General features: G+C 42.2%; 1 protein-coding gene across 4 annotated transcripts in view; it reads right to left on the reverse strand.

Annotated features, from left to right (window-relative positions):
• Positions 1 to 2,870: 2,870 nt before the first annotated feature.
• RUNDC3B (RUN domain containing 3B) overlaps positions 2,871 to 26,829 on the reverse strand; it is a 147,139-nt gene continuing 123,180 nt past the window's right edge. Inside the window, exons 10-11 of one of the 4 annotated variants that reach the window (XM_084621962.1) lie at positions 18,486 to 18,553; positions 2,871 to 5,211 (exon numbers count right to left, since the gene is read on the reverse strand). In XM_084621962.1, the coding sequence (XP_084478088.1) occupies positions 5,066 to 5,211; positions 18,486 to 18,553 (214 nt within the window). In that variant the 3' untranslated portion in view covers positions 2,871 to 5,065. The other 3 variants (XM_084621960.1, XM_084621961.1, XM_084621959.1) reach the window with 3 other exon arrangements.

Here is a 26,829-nt window from a genome sequence, read left to right on the forward strand (position 1 = left end):
AAGTTTTGGCCGAAGGGGCACGGGGGGATCATTTGAGCTCCCCGCCTCAGGTGCCAAAATGTTGTGGGCCAGCCCTGGCCATTACTCTCTTCTTGGGTGAAAGAACAGGCAACCCCACCCCACAGAATTAACTCTGGATGCTCTCGACCCAGGCAGGATGTTGCCCTCAGGTGAATAGGAGCTTAATACAAAATGGACAAAGATAAGTATGACAATTGTGCCAGTGCACAGAAGAGGGGAGCTGAGGGCCCTCTGTCCAACTATTACAATGCCAAAGGATTTTTAGCAAAAAGGTTAGGAATCCACTTGTTAAATATTTATTATAGTGGCAACCAGTGACATGCTTGTCTTCTACAAATACAGAAAAGAGAATCCCTGCTCTGAACAATGAAAGCACAAAAGATTAAACTAGAAGACATATTTAACACAGAAAGAAGAGTGCTTTTTGTGATGTGTATAATTCAGTTATGTAATGCCACTTGATCAAGGTGAATTTCTTAGAAACCTAAAATAAGATTTAGACTGGGAAGGAGTAGAATTTGCAGTTAGAGTGCAATGGTTTTCAGCCCTCATGTGTCAGAATGTAGATGGCTTCACCAGCTGTGCTCAATCTTATTTATAATGTAGTGCATAAATACTGCATGAAAGTTTTATGACTTCCTCTGGAGTATCTTAGCTTTGAAAGCTCTTAAACCAAAGGTGGGCAAACTATGGCCTGTGGGCCACATCTGGCCCATGGGACCCTTCCTGGCCCAGGAGGCTAGCCATAGCCCCTCCCCTGCTGCAGGCACAACGCTCTGGGTGGCTGGGCAGCACAGTTGCAGAGCCATGGCCTGACCCGGTGCTCTCTGCTGCATGGTAAGGGGGCAGGGAGCGGGGGGGTGGGGTTGGATAGAGGCCAGGGGAGTTCAGGGTGGTGGTCAGGGCCTTCAGAGGGCAGGGAACGGGGGGGTTGAATTGGGTGCACGGGTCCCAGGGGGGCAGTCAGGAAGGAGCAGGGTTGGATGGGGCAGTGGGGGCCAGTCAGGGGCAGGGGTTCTGGGGATGGTCAGGAAATGGGGGGGGGTTGGATGGGGCAGGAGTCCCGGGGGGGCCCTGTCAGGGGGCGAGAAGCAAGGGGGAGCAGAGGCACAGCCTCCCCTAACCTGCCCTCCATACAATTTCTGAAACCCAGTGCAGTTCTCAGGCCAAAAAGTTTGCCCACCCCGTCTTAATATCAATCCCAGGCTAGGGCGTATTGTGGCACAACATGTACTTCAGAGGAAAGTGCAAGAAATGCCATAGTGGATATTTGCAAAATAAGCTGCCCCTAAGAAAAGTTTGTCTTAGTTAGTGGTTAATTTATGTCCTAAAGCAAATGTTTAACACCCTTTTTTTATCCTAACTAATTGGACTGTGGATGTAAACTTCAGGCTATGTCTACACTGCCCTGCTGTTTGGACTACAGAGATATTAACAGTAATGCCTGTCAATATGCTGCGCTGCAACTTCCCCTTGTGGATGCAGCAGGTGCGAATGAAATGGTTCCTAATTTGCATTAATGTAAGCCTGTCTGAAGAGGATTATGTTAATGCAAAGCAAGAATATTTTAATGTGCATCTGCACAAGGAAGTTAGAGCATAGCACTTTGACCCCTCCAGTGCTGTTCAGATCTCTCTAATCCAAACTGCAGGGTAGTGTAGACAAGTCTATTGTTACCTAATACGTTTTTAAATCCTGTCAAACTCTTGGCCTCAATGATACCTTATGGCAATACCTATCCCTTCTTTGAAGCCCACTGAACCATCATTTTCTCATTTCAAATGTAAGCTTAGGTGTTCCTTTCTTTACTTCAAATGATTAATTTTGCCTGTATGAAGTACTTTATTAAGGAGACTTTGTCAGAAAATCATATGTTCAATTGGTAAAGGAAGGAACTTGAGCTTAACCTTATGTTTTGAATCTAAACCAGGAGTTCAAACTTTCATAACGCAGATCACATATTAAAAGATTTCATGGATTTCCTCCTCTCCCATTCATGACTGTTTAAGGTCCTTGTGCCAACTACAGCAATTATGTAAATAGAAAATCCTGGTGTACTGTTAACTGCATTGCAATTTAACGGATGAAAACAGGGAATATTTAGTAGATAAAAATTGGGAATAGAGCCAGCACCTTGAGGCGAGTGTTAAAGATAGCTATTCTATAGTTTAGAATAGCTATTTTTTTTAAAAAGGTGATTATACTGTTTTTTGGGTTTTGTTTTGTTTTTGCTGGCACAGATTCCAAGTCAAAGCACAATTTAAATGTTTGGGATTAATTTATAGTCTCCATATCACTCATGATAAAAGGAAATGCATATTCTTTGATATTACTTAATTTAAGATCTTCTGAAAGTCTAGTGTTAATTTTCACTTCTTTAGGACTATTACAGGGGTGGCCAACCTATGGCTCTGGAGCCACATGCAGCTCCTCAGAAGTTAATACGCGGCTCCTTATAAAGGCACCGACTCCGGGGCTGGAGCTACAGGTGCCAGCTTTCCAATGTGCCGGGGGTGCCCCCTGTTGCTCAACCCCTGGCTCTGCCCCAGCCCTGCCCTCACTCCACCCTCCTGTGCCCTCCCTTGAGCCTTCCATGCCCTCACTCCCGAGCCTCCTGCATGCCACGAAACAGCTGATTGGGAGGTGCAGGGCAGGACGCTGATGGGGGGCTGCTGACGTATTACTGTGGCTCTTTGGCAACGTACATTGATAAATTCTGGCTCCTTCTCAGGCTCAGGCTGGTCACCTCTGGACTATTGGAACACAATTAAATTGTTTTATGCTCACATGACGCTAGAGTGTAAGTGATCTTACTTTACACGTGATTAGAAGAGTACAGAGACAAGAGCTAGTAGTGGCAATGGTACAAAATGTTTAATTTACGTGCAACAGTTATAATATAGCAAGGCAACAAAATACACAAATTCTGGCATTTATTTTTGTTCAACTATTTCTGGAAAATGGACAGCATTTAGAACGGACACATATACAACCAGCTTCCTCATGCACAAACATTGACATTTACAAACTAATACCAGTGTGAAAGATTACATCAAACTTAAATTACATGACAGATGAATTTTATAGCAGCTCCTCCAACAGAGCTATCTGCGGACATGAATAAAAATCATGATTAGAGCCAAAGAACTGTGATGTATTGGGAGAAATGTTTAAAACAGCACAGGTTGCTCAAGTTACTGTACACAAATCAGTAATGTTACCTTTACGGACTCCTGCTTCCCTCATGTCTTTGTATTAAAAATGCATCTCTAGTTTTGAAATTAATATTTAATGAATACTGTTCAATTAAGCTACTGAACTGCCATTAGAGCAGGTTTGTGGTGCAAGAACCAGGAAATTACTTTTTGCAGTAATAGGCATTCTGGTAGACCTTAGGAAAGGAGCACTACTGTTTTCATTTTATTTCAGAGATCATTAAAATGGATTAGTCAGTTCTGACAATGTGTCATTTCACATGTTTATCATGGCAACATTCCTGCATTCTTCTGTTTACAAGAATGATTAGATTGCCTATTTTTCTTTATCCCACCCTTTGAAACACTAGTAGTGCCCAGGGTAAAATTACAAGAGGCACATTTCTCTGGCAAATGTAAATAAAGCAAAGAGTATAGCATATAGTATCTGACTGTAAACAAAAATCTATCTGAAAGTATGCTCTAATTAGATAACCCTATTGATATTGAAGCCACTCATGTAAACAATATTTGAAACTTCTTTGGCACAACAAAGCCTTTTCCTCTTGATTAATAAATACAACACACTTACTGATAAGCATTACCTTAGTAGCAAAATTCATAGACAAAGGACTCATTACATCTTACAAAGATGTAAGACTACAGTTTGCAATTCAAAAATTAATTTGCAAACTTTAAAGGTGAGTTAAACTGGGAAGATGTAAAGTTTAGCTTAATTTAAAAATGTTTTCAGGTAATTCATATCAGTAGCTTAATTAGAGGCTTAGAATTTTAAAGGATTAACTTCTGTTTAAGTATTACTGCACAGAATAATCAAGAAAAATACCTATCCAAAACTCTTTCATGGGAGAATATTTGTCATTTAAATTGTCAACATTTCATTCTAATCCTTTTTTACTCCTGAGATCCTTTACAATGGACATGGGGGGGTGGGGTTTCCCAAAGCTCTAAGGTGATAACATAACCATGTTTCCCCCACCTTTACATTAACATAAGTCAGTAACAAAAAGTAACTAACTAAGATGCACCTTCTACCTGCAAAGTTCTTCCTCATTTGGGTCCCACAATCACCTGGTGACTCGCCTTCTCATCCCTTCTTAAAAGTTGGAAGTAATCCCGATTTATAAGATTTGTTACTCTGTCCCATCATCAAAACCTAGGAATGTATACTGTTTCTTAATATGGCCTTATCTGAACATAAAAATCAACTCTCTAAGTGGCATAATGATAATGGGAATGCACATTTAACACTTACCTGTCAGTATTTCAAAACCTCTAACAGGTTAAATAAGTTATTTAAGATTCTACATAATAGAACATGTGCAGGTTAAAAAATATTTAAACAAGCAGTGTTTTGTAATATAATGTAAACTGGAATTCAGATATTCCTTTACTAGTCTGCCAAGACTTCTTATTCCCTGTCTCTTCTGCAAGTGTTGACAAATATGCAGAGCAGTGCAAGGAAGTGCTCTAGTTAAGAGCCTGAGGAACATATATCAACAGTTTAGCAGAAGACTGATGTTCACATATTTCATTCTAAAAGGTAATCATTTGTTACTAAATCATACATACATTCTGTACCTGACTGGGATTCTTAAACAATTTAAGATCTCAAAGGGTAAGTCCGGGAAAAATCCTTTTAAAGAAAAGCATGACAGACAATGGATGTAAGTTTTGTGACTTTTCTTTAAATAGATCATTACAAAAAAAAGGACAAAATAAAGCAGCATATTCTTTAGCTTGCTTGAACCTTTAAGAGTCTTCACAGCAAGTCAAATTATGTTTGAATGCATACAACACAAAAGCTCTTCCTTGTTATGTATATCTGCTCAAGATGGAGTTAGACCTGGACTTGTCATCTCTGCTGTAGGACTTGCAAGGTATTCACTTGATTTCAGACTTGTAAGAGATTTATAACTTGCTACAGAAGTCAGAGAGCCACAAAGACCAAGCAATGATGGAGTGTCTTCTTTCCCTGTTAAAAAAGAATTACGTTAACCACTATTACAGTGAAATTCTTAATACTAGATTTACCTGAGCAGGGTTAACACTGAGGGAAGAGAGAAGGTCAGTATATGTATCCTTTTATAGAATGTTCATCCTCAATACAACATAGCACACATGCACAAATGCAGTCACCAGTTTTTAGGGAAACATGCTACTGTGCCAAGCATCTCCCACAATTCTAGATGTCTAGACAGTTCTCCTCTCTCTACAGCTCACAGAGGCAGATCAGCATTTTGGTGCCACATGGTCTGACCATGCCTCTTCTACTTCTTCCTTCCAGATTCCTCCTCCACCTTCCGAGTATTCCTGGCAGCTTCCTGCTTTGCAGGAGCATCTCTTTCCTGGCTAGAACATTTGCCCTTAGGGCTTTGAGATGACCCTGACTTTGGCTCCACTTTCAAGAGTCTTCCCAGAAACAGCCTTTGTAGCCGACACCTCAATGGATACAATGAGGTTTTCAGCCCAAGCCATGGCTTCCAGTTCAGTAACCAGGCACCGCCTATGGCTTCAACCCTCGAAGATGGATACTTACTCTAAGCAGGTCCTATGCTCAGCCAGGTTTACTGGCTCCCTCATTTTTGGAGAAAAACTGGATAAGATAGTGGCTGACAAGATGGCAAAATCTAAACAGTCTCTCCTTTCCCCACTAAGGGTCCTCAGAATAGAAAATAGACCAGCCTTCGGACAGAAGCACTCCTTTTGCTTCTCATCCTCACAGAGGTACCAGGTTTATCATTTACCAGCAAAGGGACAACAAATTCACTGAGGGAAAAACTAGAATCGAAGTACCAGGAGAAATTCCAGCGGGACTTCAGCCCCCAACCCTCCCAAATCCACTTTATGACAAAGATTGCATAGGTTCCACCCAGAGCGGAAGCTCAGGGATAGAATTTCCCATTTCTTAGAAGAATGGTTTTCACTGACCATAGACAAATGGGTCAGGGATATAGTGAGCAAGAGAGACCCCCTTGAGCTGCAGGCTCCAACCATCCAGTCTTCATCCAATCACCCAGCTCCAATGGCTCTGTAAAGCACAGTCTGATCCAGAACAAAATATCATCTTTTGAATATGGGAACGATAGAGTGGGTTCCCTCAGAAAAAAGGTTCTCCAGGTTCTACTCAGTCTTCTTTATTATACAGCAGCAAATGGTGAGTATCAGAGCCATTCTCAATCTCAAAAGCAACAGTGGATAAAGAAAAAGTTTTGGATGGAGATCCTGGCCTCTACAGTATCATACCTGTCCCAGAAGGGACTTCTTGACTTCAGTTGACCCAGACAACACATTTCCATCAGACTCTGCCCCCACAGACTTCTGTAGTTTGCAAACAGCAGGAAACGCTGGAAATACCTAACACTCCTGTTTGGCCTCTCCTCAGCCCTCAAGGTTTTTACAAAGATGTTGATTGTGATAATGGCCAGACTCAGGTCACAGGAAACTCACCTGGACCCCTTCCTGGATGACATTCTGATCAAAGCTCCATCACAGCACAGAAGGTCATATCTTGAACATGAAATCTTCTCCAGGCACCCAGCTTCAATACCAAGAAAAGTTCTCTGGGTCCACCCAGGAATTTATTTTCTTGTTCCAGAGCCACAGGACACCTATTACAGCACTATGCCGCCAACTGCTAAGACTTGTGGTGTCAGGCATATGGATCTCCATGGGCACAATCATACACCAGAAGTCTTCAAGCTTTCATATTAGCAGTGTGGGATCACACTATGGAACGCAAGGAAGATGAAGTATAGGTTCCAGCACAGGTGTTCAACTCTTTACAATAGTGGTCAGCCCACAACAATGTCTGCAAAGGCACGCCCATCTGCCTTCCAGATCCTTTAGTCCAAGCAGCCAACTTGTGAATTGTACCAAGGCAGAGACCAAAATACTTCTCAGGCTCCCTGGAAGACAATCCACAGGTAGCAGATTGCTTTGAGCAGTCTGGTTAGCCAGACTGACATGCCACTCTTTTCCAAATGGGGTCTTTCACTATTTTTGAGGGCTTTGACAAGCCATTCCTCTGAGCCTCTGAATTCAGTGTTGACCTCTTATTTATCCATTAAGTAAAAAAATTAATAAAAATTTATCCATTTTCTTAGTAGCTGTCACATCTGCGAGCCGGGTGTCGGAGCTGGCAGCCTTATCTATACAGGAGCCTTACTGCGTGTTCCACAAGGCAAAAGTGGCACTCAGAATACCAGATTCCTTTCTTATTAAGGTAAATTTCTCCTTCCATACTTCCAAAGAACTTGTGCTTCCTTCATTCTGTCCAAAAGTACAACATCCAACTGAAAAGGTGTGAGACACCTTAGAGGTCAGAGGAGTGTTGAAAATCTAATTCAAGCATACAAGAATCTGCAAGAAGATTGGTCTCCTTATTCATGCCTTCCCACCCAAAATGCCAAGGACTGAGATTTCAAGTCCTCTGTTGCTCAGTGGATTAGATTATGTATTGGGGAAGCCTACAAAATCATCAGAGGCTTCTGTCCCAGAATGGATCAAGCACACTTCACAAGATCCTTACCAATCTCCTAGCTGGAATGAGCAAGTGTGTTCACTTTGGAAATTTACAAAAGAGCCAGTTGGTCTACAGCTAACACCTTCATTTAGTACTATTAGGTGGAATTTCTGTCTTCTGCAGAGGCTTCCTTTGGCAGGGAGGTGCTGTCTGCAGTCACCAGAAATAACAGAAACTTTTGAGCACGCTCACAAAAAGGGGACGGAGGACTTCTTTCCTACCAAACTTTTGTTTCAGAACCCTCCCTATACCTGTTCAGTGCTCACTACTTCCCAGATGCCCAGAATTGTGGGAGACACTGAACTCCAGAATGTAAAATTTCTTACTGATAATTTCCTTTCTGCTAGCAGTGTCTCCTACAGTTCTACCCACCCTGGATAACTCATGAGTTGAGTCAGATATTAAGTGGAATTGTTACCGTACGACCATCTTTCTTGGTCTAATGTATGTAGCTGTTTTGTTATCTCTGGAATATTTGTTCATGGATGTTATGCAAATTTAACAGATTGGGAATAACTCATCTGGCAGCAAGAAGGAGCAGAGAGGGTGTGGCCAGACCACGCGACACCAAAATTCTGATCCACCTCCATGAGCAGTGAGACAAGAGCAGCCCAGATGTCCGGAATTGTGGAAGACACTGCTAACAGAAAGGAAATTAATCAGTAAGAAAATTTTCCATTAAGGCTTCAACCAAACATCAGCAGTAAATTACCAGAATTATGCTATGACCAGAGATTTATTGCTTTTAATCTTTGTTGGAAAAAAAACCATTGGAATCAGTAAATGCTATTACTGAAGATAAGCATGTTTTGTTTTTCATCCCTCTTGATAATTCCTCATAAAAGATCAGATTTACACTGGCAGTGTCAGTGCAAACTTCCCATATTACCTCACAAACATGCAACCTGGAGGGACCAGACCTCTAGAGATGAGGCATGTCAATTTAACCCATGTCCTCCCTGCCAAAAGTGGAGCTAATTAGTGCCAATTATGGTAGTGCGTTTTGTGACAGGCAGACACTTACCCAGTGAGATCACCTTATTTCCACAAGCCACCAAACAGGGATCAGATAACAGCTTTTGGTTGCCACCAACCTGAACTGGGTTTGAACAGATGACTAAGACATTTCACGCACTATATTGTATTTGCAACCCAGTCCACCAAAAGTTCAAGGAACTTTGCATCAGTAAAGTAGGCATTTCTGAATGCCTCTGTGCCTCTGGATTCTCATTTAAAGGGAAGCCCTACCTTTGGGGGAAAAAAAACAGTATAGTAAAATAATCCACTCTCTTTCAGCATCTTCCAATGGATCTTTGAATAATTTAAGTCTTACATCTGCTGAACATTTTAAAAAAAGAACTGAGTGACCAAATACAGTGCTTATGGAATGAACTAAAGTGAACACCCTTAAAGATCTACACTCACTCTATCCCTAGGAAAAAAATAGGGTTTTTTTTAAACTTAATATTCTGAGAAAATATATGGAAAAGCTGGGAAAAATAATTTAACTACTTCAGTTTAGCAGTATGCATCCACCATACGAATTCTAAAACTTTGGATGTGGTGAAAAGGGATTTTGGAACATAACATTACTATTATCAGGAAAGTTACCTAAATTTCCAGCTGGATAACTGGCAATTAGGAACATCTCAGAGATGAGATAAAGGTGATGTAGAGGGAGGCATTAGCATTTATAGTTGAGCTGAGAGATAGATATTCATGGCACCTGGCAGAGGCAGCAAGAGTGTCACGGTGGAGTTGGTTGTTATTAGGTGCCAGAGCACTCTTGGGTGGGGGAGGGGGGCGGTAGAAATTATACTGAGCATACAACAACACTCTTTGGGATCAGCAGTTGGGTTTGACAACCGAGAAGCTAAAATATCACTCTCACAATGGACTTAACAACCGCTTTCAGCAGTACTTTATATTAAAAATCTGCAATTCAGAAAACCACATTTTCAAATGTTACCATAAGAATATATATTGTATTGTGACAGGGTGGAGTGGCACGCCTATCTTCTGCTCTGTCTATGCAGACTATTCATAGACTTTCATGTGTTAAACACTGCTGTGTAGTTTATTTCCTTACTCTTTTCACCACGTTACTGATCCATATACCACAGCACTTATAACGTCAGTTTCTCCTCACCCTTCTCCCAAGAAGAGGAGAAGAAAAAGCTGTCTGCACCTTCTTGGTTCTGGCTCCGCTAGCCTGCCTATCCCTCCAGCATTTCCTTCCAGTGCCGCCTTCTACCCTTTGCATTAATGGGCTAACTAACTCTTTAGCAGATTAGAATGAGCTGGGAAGGATTAATTAGGTACAGTCAGGTCCACCCTGGGGGGAGTTAATTGGTGTTTAACTGATCAGAGTGCTGACTCAAGCTGTTGGTTCCCAGCACTCTGCCACATGTATGTAAGACATAGGGGGGGCACTGTCCTGCTCTACTTGGCACTGGCAAGGGTTCAGAGTACCATGTCCAATTCTGGGCATCACACTTTAGGAAAACCTGGACAAATTGGAGAGTGTCAAATTATAAAAGGTTTAGGAAACCTGTCCTTTGAGGAAAAGTTAAAAAACTGGGCATGTTTGATCTTGAGAAAAAGAGACCATGGGAGGGAGGGGGACTGATAACAGTCTTTGAATATATTAAGGATGTTAGATAAAGGATGGGGATCAGTTGTTCTCCGTTTTCACTGAAAGTAGGACAAGTAGTAATGGGCTTAATCTGCAGCGAGGTAGATTAAGGTTAGATATTAGAAAAAGATCTTCTAACTACATAGGTAATTAAACTCTGCAATAGGCTTCCAAGGAAGGTTGTGAAATCCCTGTCACTAGAGGTTTTTAAGAACAAGTTAGAAAAACACCTGTCAGGGATAGTCAACCAAGTTTACTTGGTTCTGCCTCAGTGCAGGTGTCTGAACTTGATTTCTGGAGGTTCCTTCCAGGCCTACATTTCTACGAGTCTATGATAAGTGCGGCACTGCATTAAAAAAATTCATCTTATAACAGATTATAGCAAAATCTGAACCATCTAAGGCCCTGACTTCCACTAGATGTGAGAGATCTCAGTATCTCACAGATACAAATACAGATACAACCCTAAAATACATAAAAACTCAAGTTACCTACTTTTCTGTAACTCTTGTTCTTCTAAATGTTCTTCTATTCCACTGTAGGTGTGTGCTCATGCCTCGTACAGAGTTGTTGGAGAATTTTTTCCCTCAGCCATACCCATCGGGGTGGTCTGAGAAACCTCTGTTGTCATGCGCCACTATGTGCTGTAATAAGGAGGCAGAGCCACCCCTGACTCCCCTCAGTTTCTTCATGCTGGATAGACTCTGATAGGGGAAGACTGGCGGGTCGTGGAATGGTCATGCGCAACCCACTCGAAGAACTGTTATAGAAAGGCAGATAGCCATTTTTTCTTCGAGTGCTTGCACAGGTCCATTCCACTGTAGGGAACTCACAGATAGACAATCATAGAGGTGGGCTTAAGGTCAACCTGAACAGTGCTTGTAAGACCACCTATCCAAAACTGTCATTATCCCTGGGCGGAGGAAGCAAAGGTAAGGACAGATGACCAATCTCCAGTTTGACAAATGTCAGTGATAGGTACTTGCACCAAGTAAGCCACTGATATTGCCTGTGCTCTAGTAGAATGTGTCAATACCCTAGCTGGGAGGGGCTATATTAGCCAGCAGGTAACAAAAGAATGTATAAAGAGATCCAGAATGAAATCCTCCGAGCATCTTAGTTCTGTCCGCAATCACAACGAACAACTGAGCAGAGGTCCTAAATAATTTGGTATGTTCCAGTTAGAAGTTAGAGCCTCTCTCACATTCAACAAATAAAGTTTCTCCTTATCGCTCTGGGCATGAGGTTTCAGAAAGTCAGCTGATAGGTTACTCGATTAACATGAAAATTAGAGAGATCACCATAGTGAGAAATTTTGGGTGAGGATGAAGATAAACCTTAAACCTATTAAAAATTGTATATGGAGGCTATGACACTAGGGCTTTCAACTCTTCCACTCTTCTGGCCAAGGTGGTGGCCGCTAGAGATGCTACATTCACATAGAGGTAAGCAGAGCACAAGTTGCAAGGGATTTAAAGGGCAGTCCTGTCAATTTCATTAGGACCAAGTTCAGATCCCAGGATCTTGCATATGTGGATTTAATCTGACCAAGCCCTTTAGGAATCTGATGATGATGGGATTGGAAAAAAGGGATCTACTATCCACCAAGTTGTGGAAGGCCAAAATAGCTGCCAGATGGAACCTTATAGAGCTAATAGCCAAACTCTGTTTTAGATATAGAAGACAGTCCAGTATGCGGTCCAGGTCCGCTCTGGAGATACAGCTTTCTGACAGGACCAAATGAAGAAGCATTTCTACTTAGTCGGGTAAGTGCTCCCAGTTGAGGGTTTTCTGCAATTCAGAAGCACTTTGTGAATGTCCTTTGAAAAGGATCTTTCAAAGGGTGTTATCTATTAAGCATCCAGGCTGTCAGATGGAGGGAACAGAGACTGGAATAGAGCAAGTGACCCTGGTCCTGGGAAATCACGTTTGGGTCCAACAGGACAGACAATTGAGGCTCAATTAGCAAGGTTAGTAGTGTTGAGTACAAGTGTTAACAAGACCATTTCAGTGCTAGAAGGATGAGATGAGCATGGTCTTGTTTCACTTTGGACATGACCCTGTGTAGCAAAGGAATTGAAGGGAAGGTGTATATTAGGGAATCCTTCCAAAATAGGAGAAAAGCATCTGTCAGTGAGCTACCAGCTGAGAGCTCCCCTGGAACAACATTGATGGCATTTTCTTCTAGTCTTTGTTGCAAATAAGTCAACTTGGGGAATTCGCCCAGAGCTGGAAGATGGATCTAGCCACATCTGGGCATAATGACCACTCAAGAAAGGATCTGCTCAGCTAATCAGCTAACATGTTCTGTATTCCTGGAAGATAAGGAGCCCTGAGATGAATCAAGTTGGTTATGCGAAAGTCCCAAAGGTGAACTGCCTCTTGGCACACTTGAATGGATTGTGCTGCTCTCCGTCTGCTTACGTAAAACATAACTGCAGAGTTGTGTGTTAAAATTGAATTATTTCCCACTATCAGGAGGAGGAAGGCTGAGCAAGCTACGTGTACTGATCTTAGCTCTCTGACTTTTATATAAGTCTTTTGATCTTGAGATGACCAGAGATGCTGAGTCTGCAGGGACCTCATATGAGCTCCCCAACCCAGGGATGATGCATCTGGGACTAGAGTGAGGTTGGTAGCAGAGAGACAGGGGACCTACACACACTTTCAGAGGGTCCAACCACCAAACCAACAATGACAACACCGACACTGGCCCTGGAACCACTTTGCCCAAATTACGATGATTCAGGGCACACCCTGAAGCTAGGCATGCCTGCAACTTTCCAAGATGCAGCCTGGAATGCTGAACTACGTAGGACCATGCTGCCATGTGACCCAGGAGACTGAGGCAGCTGTGTGCCATAGTGAATGGGTATGTTTCAGCCTCAGCAGTAATGTTTCAAACCTGAATTGTGGCAGAAAGGCCTTGGCCTTTGTGGAGTCCAAGAGCACCCCAATGAACTCTGTTCTCTGTACTGGTTTTAGGATTGATTTGTCCTGATTCAGCAGAAGTCCCAGTGTATCAAACGGGGACAGGACGGTGGATACACTGGATAACACATGAGCCTCATCTAATCAATGAGCCTCTAATCAACCAGTCATCCAGGTATACAAACACATGGACTCTTAATTTTTGCAGAATGTGATTTTTCCACCCTGCTTAAGATGAACCAATCTAATGTTATGTGGGTCCTAATTGCTAATTGCTTAGGAAGTGGGATAAGTGACTGGGAAACACATGGAACTATGGTAACTGGTACCCTGCCCTCAACCAACCCATTAAAATGCCTGTTTGGACAAAGCGGCTGGATGGGATGAGCTAGCTGATGCTGAAGAAGAGGGCAGTGAAAGATGCCTTCTGTAACCCCTGCCCTTTCTCCTTGGTGCATCGTGGGACCAGGGAGCAAAAACTTGGTGCCCTTATGGCTGCTCTGGATGAAATTGTTTCCTTTTCATCGCTGGAGTATAGATTCCAAGAAATTTTAATGTGGCCCATGAATCTTTCAGGCTATAGAGCCGGTCATCCATTTTCTCTGAAAATAATGAGACACCTTCGAAAGAGAGGTTCTGGATGGTCTGCTGGACCTCTGGGGGTATCCCAGATGATTGCAACCGTGAACATCTTCTCATAGTAATAGCTGATGCCATGGTTGAGCAGCCCTGCATGCGCTATCTCAACTGTCCTGGAGAGCAGTTTTGGCAACCAGTTTACCCTCATCTACCGTTACTGCAAACTCCTGCCTACCGTCCTTTGGTGAATTGCCTTTAAATTTTAAAATATTTTTTCCAGAGAGTGAAGTCATAGTGACTCAGGAGCGCCTATTGGTTTGCAATCCTGAGTTGCAGACTTCCTGTGGAACAAAGTTTCCGACCAAACAGATCCAGTCTCTTTGAATCTTTCCCTTTTAGCACTGATGCTTGTTGTCCCAAATCTGTTTACTTCAAATCTGAATTAGCTTGGTAAAGTTTAGAAATAGGACTTGTGTGTTTGTTTTTTATTGCTTTTGTAATTAATTTTGACCTTTATGCCTCGTTACTTGTGATGACTTAAAATCCTTCTTTCTATAGTTAATAAACATTTTACTGTTTTATCTTAAGCAGTGAGTTTGGATTAAAGTGTGTGGGAGACTGCTTAGAACAACAAAGGTGGTGATAATTATTACCCTTTGTTGGAATAACGGAGTTATATGAGCTTATACTGTACAGTGAATGGACTGCACAGTACAAGACACATTTCGGGGTACAAGGCTCGGACTAGAAAGCTGGCAAGTGTTGTCTTGTGTGTAGTGCATCAGTGGTGGGAGAGCATTCATGCAACTCAGCTGGATGTGACTGCATGCTAAGGGCTATGAGTGAACAGAGCCTGGCAGGGGTGGTTTGTTCATCAGCAAACCACTGCAAAACACACCCTGAACTGGAGAATTAAGGGGGCACAGCAGTTCAAACAGTCCCAATTGTAACCTGGGTTATATGGCATGATTTAGTTTGGGATTGGTCCTTCTTTGAGCAGGGGGTTGGACTAGTTGACTTTCTGAGGTCCCTTCCAATCCTTATATTCTATGATTCTGTGTCACTGAAGGTGTCTGCCAAAGCGCCTTAACAAGCTCTATAATGACTTTGTTAGTTGGCAAAACCATCAATACTGGATACATCGATACTAGTTCACCAGCTAGTGAGAGCCTGCACACACCACCTCTGCCTGAATATCAAACAGAAACCACCCTTCTCAAAAGATCTTGAGCTCTGGTGTCCTCTTGTGGTGGTGAATCATTTGTTAGCTCAATCGCCTCATCTGGTGAAGAGGACTAAGAGGTGGCTCTAAGGTGATTTATGTCTTGCAGAGGAGAAGCTGCCTCAGTGATCTCTGCCTGATTGGTACCCATCTTAGCACTGAGTACTGGTGTATGATGTCCTCAGTTCCAATGCTCCCGAAGCGCTCTCAAGGATACCAAGATGATTGGGGAAAGGTCCTAGCTGGAGGGGGGACATGGCAGGGTGTCCAAAAGAGCCACTGATATGGACCAAGGCCCCATCCTTACCCAGGGCACCGTCCGTTAGAAGGATTTCAGTGTTGAGTTGCTGCATGGCCTGTAGTCCCAAAGACTGTGATGGAGGGTATGTTCCTTGTCTTGGATGTCATACAGACCACCTCATCTTCAAAACCGAAGATGAAGAATCTGAAACTTCCAGAAACAGAGAGGTAGAACCAGTTGGAACTGGTGAGAGGTAGTCGAAGCCCAGACATGGGTTGTACTGGGGATATCACCACAGGCTTGCCTGTCTATTGCACTGGCTTTTGCGGAAGCTTGGGCAGTAACAATTCTGCAGTTTCTTGACATGGTGAGGGAAAACCTGCAGACATCAATACTGGCTGTAGTCCTTCTTGTAATACTGGTGATACCAGTACCAAGAATCTGTGTCAGTCCCTTGCAGCTGCATACGCCTCTTGAGTGGTAGTGATCGGCACTGTCTGAGGGCTCCACGAAGTTCTTGGATGGCCTCGACTTGGCACAGGTTCTGGAGGCAGCAGTCCCCTATTCCTAAGCAATGAGTGCCCCAGGGAGAGACTTCCTCCTGAACATTATGCAGAGTCTCTGCCTCTGCGTGGCTTTGGTATTGACTCACTGAGCCTGAGGAAGGCATAAGCATTTTCTTCAGTATCGGCCAATGGGACCGAGGTGCCACAGACATCTCTGGTGGGGTGCTCTGTTGATGTACTTAGGAAGCTTTTCCTGTAAGATGATTCTGATGGACGGCAAAGCACTGCCTCAATAAGTAAGCACTCAAGCCTCACCTCTGTCTTTCTTTGAGCAGGGCTTGAATCCCTTACAAATGTAATGAATGTGGGATTCTCCCAAACATTATAATCTGGCCCGGGTGTGGATTGCTGACCAGCACAGGTTTAGCGCAAGTCTGGCAGAACTTAAACCTCGGTGAGCAGGGCATTGTTTTGGTACCAAAAGATTAAAAGTGGTCAAGAGACCTAAAACGAAAACCTAGCCCTAAAAGCTAGCTAAACAAACTACCACTAAACTAATTAACTAACAATAACAGGATATGTACACAAAGGAGTGAGGGGAGCACCTGTCACAACAAGTCTGCAATCACTCCAACCACCACCACTTGCGGTAACGAGTAAATGAGGGGAGTCGGAGAGGCTTTGCCCTTGAATACCAACATGCAGTGGTATATGGCAACAGAAGACAGTTGGGCAATCCAAACAGGTACCGCTCAGGGAAAAAATTCTCTGACAGCTGTGCACGAGGCATGCACATACCTACAGTGGAAAGGACATGAGCTAGTACTTGAAGTCGTAAAATGGTGTCAAATGTGGCAAAAATAAAAGAAACAACACTGCTATTACAGAGGGACCAAGCGCAGGGTGTATCTTCTCAATGTTAACCATAACACTGAACTAGCAATTACTTTAAGTGAACTAGTGCACGCAATGGGTCTTAAAACAGATTTAGATTTTAAGGCACTGTTCATGATGACAGTTTTTTAACTGGGAAAAAATAACTTGATCATAGCCTTTAAAGATATGTTTTTTTAAAAAAAGAATTTTTATTTCCCAGGCTGCACGTGATTAAAGTTTGAGGGATTGGGAGGAATTCTTTATAGTAACTCATATTAAACATTTAGAGTCTCAAATGTCTTGTTGCACCTTCCTGCTTATTCACAGTTGGCCACAAGAGGGTAACTGAAAGAAAACTGAAGATATAGATGTGTAGTGCTAGCCACTGATTTTGTCTGTTGCCTATTTCGCTATCCCTTAATTTTAATGGAAAACATATGGCAGCCTACAGCATTACAGACAAAAGCAGCATCTGAATGCCCGATAAAATTAGACTGGACAGTAGGAAAGACAAAGTAAAAAGTGTGGGAGAATAACATTGAAAGGGAGCTGCAAAGCCCAATGACTGGACTCATGGAACCTTAGGTTAATTGTAGCAGAAAAATGACACCAGATCCCACATGGTGAAGGGGGAAATGTAACAATAATGTTTGAAGTCAATATAAAGCCTTGCCTTAAACACAGCACAAAATAATGTACTACTCATATCATTGGGACTTGATACATGCAAACGTATTTTCAATAAGGTGCTTGGGAAAAAAACAGTCGAGTCACACACATTAACTTTGCAAAAAGAAAAAGTACTTGTGGCACCTTAGAGACTAACCAATTTATTTGAGCATAAGCTTTCGTGAGCTACAGCTCACTTCATCGGATGCATACCGTGGAAACTGCAGCAGACTTTATATACACACAGAGAATATGAAACAATACCTCCTCCCACCCCACTGTCCTGCTGGTAATAGCTTATCTAAAGTGATCATCAAGTTGGGCCATTTCCAGCACAAATCCAGGTTTTCTCACCCTCCACCCCCCCACACACAAATTCACTCTCCTGCTGGTAATAGCCCATCCAAAGTGACAACTCTACACAATGTGCATGATAATCAAGTTGGGCCATTTCCTGCACAAATCCAGATTATCATGCACATTGTAGGGAGAGTGGTCACTTTGGATGAGCTATTACCAGCAGGATAGTGAGTTTGTGTGTGTGTTTTTTGGAGGGGGGTGAGGGGGTGAGAGAACCTGGATTTGTGCAGGAAATGGCCCAACTTGATGATCACTTTAGATAAGCTATTACCAGCAGGACAGTGGGGTGGGAGGAGGTATTGTTTCATATTCTCTGTGTGTATATAAAGTCTGCTGCAGTTTCCACGGTATGCATCCGATGAAGTGAGCTGTAGCTCACGAAAGCTCATGCTCAAATAAATTGGTTAGTCTCTAAGGTGCCACAAGTACTCCTTTTCTTTTTGCGAATACAGACTAACACGGCTGTTACTCTGAAACACATTAACTTTGAAAAGGTACATTTTATTTCCTTGCACATATCAGGTTGAAAGTTTGTTCCCTAGAAGAAAAGCAAGATGCCTTGATTGCTGAAATTGAAGAGTACTTGAAAGTATTTATTAAAAAGTATTAACAAGGACCTGAACAAAGTGTAACTTTTAGGCAGTATTTTACCTTCACTTAGTAAATTTAATCCATCTTGCTTTCCATCTCCATCTTGTGAATTACCTGGGTCCAGAGATGTCTGAGAAAGACTAACTTCTGCAGAGAGTTGGTCCAGACTTTGATAACTTTTCCTGTAAAACAAGTATCATTTTTCCTAACTTTCAAAGAAAATTTAAATGACATTCTATTGAAATTTTAGTGTGTTTAATCAGTCTTTAAAAAACAACAACAAAAAAAAACAGTGACCAGCTAATCTTGCCTACCTTCAATATTGTCTCTATTTCAGTTTTTCTACCATGAAAAGCTGAATTTGGTGAATCCATAAGAAAAAAAAGAATACTATAGTAAATGAAAAAAATTAGAATTCTTACTACAAAAGATCGAAGCCTAGAAGAATGAAAATTCATTACTAACAACTCTGTTAGGGTTATCAAATATAATATGATGTACTTTCTTTCCCCCCTTGTTTAAATGAACAATATTAGCAAAAGCATCTGAAGATGAATTGAACTATATGAAAGTATATTATAAGTAGCTCTTTAGTACATAGGAAAAGCCAAATGCAAAATTAAGTCAGTGTGACCATACCCTTACAGTTTATGTACACAAACTTTGTGTTCTTCAGTGTATCCATTTAATTTCTCACCGGAAAGTTAACCCTAGTTAAGACATTTCTAGACTTAAACACCACCTCTTTAGAGTTACAAAAATTTCCATTTTTTTACTCTGAATAAGGTTCATAATAGTACAAATAACTTAAATGTGTGAGAAATTTAAACTCCCTATTTCACTGCCAATGTGAAGCTAATAAAATTTGCAAATGTGTTTCCCTCTGAGGGGAATGGATGCAGCCACTTGCCAAGAAGAAAAGACAAAAAAAAAAAGAACAAACATTCCAACTATAAGTTACTAAACTATACAGCTAAAAACTAATAAAAGATGCAAATAAGTATGCAGTATATCCAAAATACAAAATCCTGGTAGTAATGGGGAACTTTAAGTACCCAAATATCTGTTGGATAAGTAAAATAGCAAAACACAAAATGTCCATTAAGTTCCAAAATGTGTTGGGGACAACTTCTTGTTTCAGATGGAGGAAATAACCAATGGCAGCCATCTTAAACTTGATTCTAACTAACAGGGAGGAAGAGCTTGTGAATCTGAAGGTTGAAGGCAATTTGCTGAAAGTGATCATGAAATGATAGATTACATAATTCTAAGGAAAAGAAGGAAAGCAGCAGAATAAGCACAGTGGGCTTCAAAAAACTAACAGATTAACAAACTCAGAGACCTGGTAGGTAGGGACCCATGAGAAGAAAGCCTAAGGGAAAAAGGAGCTCAAGGCAGCTGGCAGTTTCTCAGAGAGACAATATTAAAAACACAGCAGAAAACTATTCCATTGTGAAGGAAAGATAGGAAGAATAGTAATAGGACAATATGGCTGCACCAAGAGCTCTTTAATGACCTGAAAATCAAAAAGGAATCCTACAAAAAGTGAAAATACAGACAAATTGCTAAAGATGAGTATAAAAGAATAGTGGAAACATAGTAAGGATAACATAAGAAAGGCTAAGACACAAAACAAATTACACCTAGCAAGGGACATACGGTAGTAAGAAGAGGTTCTACAAGGACAAAGGAAAATAGAGGTCCACTACTTAGTGGGGGAAAAATGCTAATAAGGAACACCACCATGAAGGCTGAGGTGTATAATACCTATTTTGCTTCATTCTTCACTAAAAAAATCAGTTATGACCAGATACTTAACACCATTAATAACAACAATAAGGTGGAAGGAACACAAGCCAAAACAGCAAAAGAACAGGTTAAAGAATATTTAGATAAGCTAGATGTATTCAAGCCAGCAGGGCCTGATGAAATTCCCCCTAGAATACGGAAGGAATTAGCTGAAGCAATTTTGGAATCACTAGTGATTATCTTCGAGATCTCAAGGAGGACGGGTTGGTCTCTGAGAAGGTCACACATAGAACCTATAATTAAAAGAGGAAACAAAGAGGATCCAGGGAATTATAGACTAGTCAGCCTACCTTTGATACCTGGAAAAATACTGGGACAAATTAAACAATCAGTCTGTAAGCACCTAGAGGATAACAGGATGATAAACAATAGCCTCGCTGGTGTACTGTGGACAAGTTTGGGTGTCACGCTTTAAGAAAGATGTGGACAAATTGGACAGAGTCCTGAGGAGAACAACAAATAAAAGGTTTAGAAAACCTGACCTATGTGGAAAGGTTAAAGAAAATAGATATCTTCAGTCTTGAGAAAAAAAGACTGTGGTGGACCAGATAACAGTCTTCAAATACATTTGGGGCTTTTACAAAAAGAGGACAGCAACCAACTGTTCTCCATGTTCGTTGAAGGTCTGACAAGAAATAATGGGCTTAATCTACAGCAAGGGAGATTTACGTTAGATGTCAGAAAAAACTAACTATAAAGTTATCAAGGCAGATTATGGAATCACTATCGTTGGAGGTCTTTAAGAATTGGTTAGACAAATACCCAACAGGTATACCTGGTCATGCCTCAGTGAGGGGAGATGGACTAGATGACCGCTCAAAGTCCATTCCAGCCCTACATTTCTAGGATTCCAACAGGTTTGGCAAAATACTCAAGGGTAGGTTCAACCATGGATATAATTACACATATAATCATACCTATTTTAAAGGTAAGTATACTGCTCTGGAGCCTATGGATATCACTCTCCAAGATCTTGCCACCTAAATTCCTCCCTTAGCAGTGACAGCACCTCAGACTAAGCCTGGCAGGTTTTTTTAATAGCAATATGAAACAGAGGGTGGTGGATGGGGAGAAGGATCTCAATTCTGCTCGAGTTTGGACCCTCCTCAACATCCATCCAGACTCAAGAAGCAGCTATGGGTTCTGGCTGCTGGTACTAAGCACTCAGGAGTGTTTCAATATCAGTACTCCTGATTTGACTGTACCTTCCCCACCCCAGCCCTCATGAATCCAGGAGAGCACCCACTTTTGAGTTCCTAACTCCAAACAAATTGCTTCACTGGACCTGGGACTCTTCACATCAGCGGATTGGCAAGGTTCAACAAAGTAGTACAATTTTGTTCTGTCTGAGCCACTCTCTCCCAGTACCTTTTCCAACCAATCTTTTTTTTTTTTTTTTAAATTCTTCCCTTCCCCATTGATGATTTTACTTAATTTCCCCCATCTAATTGCCTAGATTCTGGGTTTATAGTAAATCTGAAAATATTCATCCATTTGCCTTAAATGTACACTTATAAGAGATACCACAATGTAAACAATGTAATGAAGATTTCAGTTTAATGATTAATCTTTTCAATTCCCCAAATTTGAAGAAATCTGATTTCCTAAAATCCTATCCAAGAATAATTTTTATATCACAGGTTATGATTCACCAAATTACTCAGAATGTGTTAGTATTAATTGGTCAGTTTTTTCCAATAGTATTAGTCCAAGGTGGTTTTTTTAGTTTTTATTTTTGTTGAATGAGTTGTAAGAAGTGTTGTGTTAATTTATATTGCTGATATAGCTATTGGGCAATAGCATTCAGACTATAATCCAGCATGGACAAGGCTCTAGGTGACAAAATTTAGGAAGAACTGTTTTTCTAATAAACTCTTATCTGCAACCCTGATCCAATTAAATAACTTTATTCTATCAAACAATTTGCATAACTTTATTGTATTTCTATTATAGTCTTGATCTTAAATTTAGATACTGGCTTCCTCCACCACCACCACTTTTTTTTATGTTGTTATGAATAGTGAAGAAACCATGCCCTCCCTTGTTATGAAACTATTTCTTGTTTATCACGCTAAAGGGAATCCAGCTATACCTCCACCTGGGTGTTTTGGGGAAATGGGGGGAGTAAGTGATCAGGTCATCCCCTTGTAAGCCTCCTTGACTTAGGTTCTATTTCCATTTGGATAAGAGTTATGTATTTTAAGTGATCTTTGGTCAGTTTGATCACTTCATTTCTTTTTCTACCGTTTTCTCACATTATACTGTCTTTTACATTTCCTGGTCTACCTTACCCTCTTCCTACAGGAAACCCACCATAATGACCTGGAGGCAGAGAAATTTAGAAGGTAATGGATGGGGAAAGAAGTGTTTTAACAATTTCTCCTCCTCAGCCAAAATTGGAGCAATATTATATCACAAGAGACTCAATTTACACATTCTAGATGTAAATAAAGATGAGGAAGGTAGATTTTTGCTAGTGAAGGCTAAGATCTTTGACTCTGTATATACACTCTAATAAATACATATAGACCTAGTAAAGATAATCCAAGTTTTTAATTTTTTCACCAAATTAATTAATATCCCATTAGGCTCAGTCATCATAGCAGGAGATTTTAATAATGTGTTGGTCCTTTTAAAAAAAAAAAAAAAAAAAAAAGACAAGTCAGGTTGGCCCAAGCATACACAATTGCATTCTGGAAACATTATAAGAGACTATATGGACAAATTGGGATTAAAAAATGCATGGCAGTTGCAGAACCCTCCAATGAAGGGTTTTACTTTTTATTCTGCCCCACATTAGATGGCAACAGACAAACCTCAGATATCTTGGCATCCTGTTCCCCAAGGAAATTAAAAACATAGTCAAGATTAACCTAGCCTCATTAATTAGCCCCAATTAATTAGCAAACAATTTAAACAGATGGCAGGCACTACCCATCTCCCTTTGGGGAAACAAATAAAAAAAATTAATGCTCTTCCCAGGGTCCTTTTCATTGTCAATTCCCTCCCTCCATATTTCTCCCTTTTATTTTACCACCAAAATCAACATGTTCAGTTCCTTCTTGTGGGGTGCTGGTAACAAACCCAGAATCTCCTTAAAAAGATTACAGCTCCCTATCAAAACAGGGGGGGTTAGATTTGCCAACTTTAAAGTTCACCATCAGGCAATAATTCTTAGCCAAGCAGCACAATAGCTCATTCCCTTGTGCTGTAGGGCCCTGGACTTGCTCCAGCTGGAAGCCGAATTGGTTGCTTTTTTACCCCTTTCCCATGCACTGCGCTTGGATTACTACTGATTCCCTAAAGAACAATTACTGACTATTGTGGGAGCCAAAAATACTTGGTGTACTATGTTTACTAAATTTCAAAATCACCCTCTTCTACATACCAATGTCTGTATCTGGGGCAACTCAAAATTTTGTATAGCAGGCAACCCATCACTTGGCCAGACTGGATTAGGAAAGGGATTTTGACCATCAGTCAACTGATTGAAAACGATAATTTCCTCCCTTTTACAATATTAAAAGAAAGATTCAATCTAGAGACTAAGAAGGACTAGCAACATATCCAGCTTAACATGCTATATCCCATCTGTTTGACCCTGATGCTTTTACTACCCTGACCCACCTGAACAGCTTTCATTTCTCCAAATATTACTCAGATTCCCAAGACCAAAGGCAACACTATATGCACAACTGGTCAGAAAATTTGAACTAAACATGGATTCTCTAAGAAAGAAGTGGGAGGAAGAACTAGGCCAATTATCTGCAGAGGCAGATTTACACTAAAACACAGGGTGCCCTGACATGGGGCCCCCCAACAACAGGGGGCCCCAGGGCCAGGCAGCTGTGGAGGTAGAAGCTTGGTCCTGCAGGCTCCTGGAGCTCCTGCTGCAGGCTCCGCACCCACCAGCAGCCAAGCTCCCCTTTCCCCGACTGTTTGCCAGCACTCAGGTCGCTCCAGGAGGGAGGTGGAGAAGGCAGAGAAGAGGCAGGGGAAGGGGGTGGAGGCAGGGCAGGGCCCCCGTATTCCTCCTACACCTACCCCCAAGTCCCCTGCCGTGAGCCGCTCAGGGCAGAGGGCTGGGAGCACCCCCATGAGCCCAACCCACACCCCCAGCCCCATGCCCTGACTCCTGCAACCCCCTCTCACACATCCCCAGCCATGACTCCTGCACCCCTCTCACACACCCCCAGACCCCTGCCCTCCCTGACTCCTGAACCCCCCACACTCTCCCAGCCATGATTCCTGCACCCCCCTGACCCACACCCAGCCCCCTGCCCTCCCTGACTCCTGCATCCCCCCCCACATCCCAACCTGCACCCCTTGTACCAAATGGGAGCTGTCCCAGGTAAGTGCTCCACACCCCTAACCCAGCCCTAAGCCCTCCCCCCGCACCCTAACTCCTGGCCAGACCCTGCACCTGAATCCCCAGTCTGCTCCCGCACCCTAACTCCCTCCCAGACCCTGCATCCCCAGCCCCGAGCCCCCTCCGGCAACCTAACTCCTGGCCAGACCCTGCATCCCAACGTTTTTTTACCCTTTTTTTTTTAATAAAGCACTTTACAATCGTTTGCTAATAGTACAAAAATATTTGGAAAGATAACATTAAGTGGTGAGCCGAGACCCTCAGCAATTTTCAAGTGTTCTGTGGAAAAACAACAAACTACAAAAACAATCAAGGTACCTCACTTTATTTTCATTTACTTCCTATTACTTATAGGAGGAGGAGGAAGAAAAAAAGGTTATTATCTAACTTGTTCTTAAAAAAATCTCCAATGCTGAAGATTCCACAACAACTGCTAAAAGACTAGTACTACAGAAATGGAAATTCAAAAAGTGACCAACAGACACTGGAGCATAGACATTGTAAGCTTGTAAGACTGGAGTAAGCCTGGAGCATAGACATTGTAAGCTTGGCCACTATGGAAAGAATTGTATACCATAATAGAAATACCCAAGAAAAGAGATGCTTTCCTGGAAGTATCAGAATGATCCCATTAAATACATGGGCCTCCCTCAACTCTCCCTCTACTCATAGAATCATAGAATATCAGGGTTGGAAGGGACCCCTGAAGGTCATCTAGTCCAACCCCCTGCTCGAAGCAGGACCAATTCCCAGTTAAATCATCCCAGCCAGGGCTTTGTCAAGCCTGACCTTAAAAACCTCTAAGGAAGGAGATTCTACCACCTCCCTAGGTAACGCATTCCAGTGTTTCACCACCCTCTTAGTGAAAAAGTTTTTCCTAATATCCAATCTAAACCTCCCCCACTGCAACTTGAGACCATTACTCCTCGTTCTGTCATCTGCTACCATTGAGAACAGTCTAGATCCATCCTCTTTGGAACCCCCTTTCAGGTAGCTGAAAGCAGCTATCAAATCCCCCCTCATTCTTCTCTTCTGCAGGCTAAACAATCCCAGCTCCCTCAGCCTCTCCTCATAAGTCATGTGTTCTAGACCCCTAATAATTTTTGTTGCCCTTCGCTGGACTCTCTCCAATTTATCCACATCCTTCTTGTAGTGTGGGGCCCAAAACTGGACACAGTACTCCAGATGAGGCCTCACCAATGTCGAATAGAGGGGAACGATCACGTCCCTCGATCTGCTCGCTATGCCCCTACTTATACATCCCAAAATGCCATTGGCCTTCTTGGCAACAAGGGCACACTGTTGACTCATATCCAGCTTCTCGTCCACTGTCACCCCTAGGTCCTTTTCCGCAGAACTGCTGCCTAGCCATTCGGTCCCTAGTCTGTAGCGGTGCATGGGATTCTTCCATCCTAAGTGCAGGACCCTGCACTTATCCTTATTGAACCTCATCAGATTTCTTTTGGCCCAATCCTCCAATTGGTCTAGGTCCTTCTGTATCCTATCCCTCCCCTCCAGCGTATCTACCACTCCTCCCAGTTTAGTATCATCCGCAAATTTGCTGAGAGTGCAATCCACACCATCCTCCAGATCATTTATGAAGATATTGAACAAAACCGGCCCCAGGACCGACCCTTGGGGCACTCCACTTGATACCGGCTGCCAACTAGACATGGAGCCAATGATCACTACCCGTTGAGCCCGACAATGTAGCCAGCTTTCTACCCACCTTATAGTGCATTCATCCAGCCCATACTTCCTTAACTTGCTGACAAGAATACTGTGGGAGACCGTGTCAAAAGCTTTGCTAAAGTCAAGAAACAATACATCCACTGCTTTCCCTTCATCGACAGAACCAGTAATCTCATCATAAAAGGCGATTAGATTAGTCAGGCATGACCTCTTCCCTTGGTGAATCCATGCTGGTTGTTCCTGATCACTTTCCTCTCATGCAAGTGCTTCAGGATTGATTCTTTGAGGACCTGCTCCATGATTTTTCCAGGGACTGAGGTGAGGCTGACTGGCCTGTAGTTCCCAGGATCCTCCTTCTTCCCTTTTTTAAAGATTGGCACTACATTAGCCTTTTTCCAGTCATCCGGGACTTCCCCCGTTCGCCACGAGTTTTCAAAGATAATGGCCAATGGCTCTGCAATCACAGCCGCCAATTCCTTCAGCACTCTCGGATACTCACTTCCTTCCCTCTCTATCTCTATCCCCCCCTCTGAATTTTGCTTCTATTCTTTATCTTATTTTAATAATTATTATTTAACTAGTTGGATT

Source organism: Lepidochelys olivacea (genome assembly GCF_965140295.1).
Source record: "Lepidochelys olivacea isolate rLepOli2 genome assembly, chromosome: 2".
Taxonomy (NCBI): domain Eukaryota; kingdom Metazoa; phylum Chordata; order Testudines; family Cheloniidae; genus Lepidochelys; species Lepidochelys olivacea.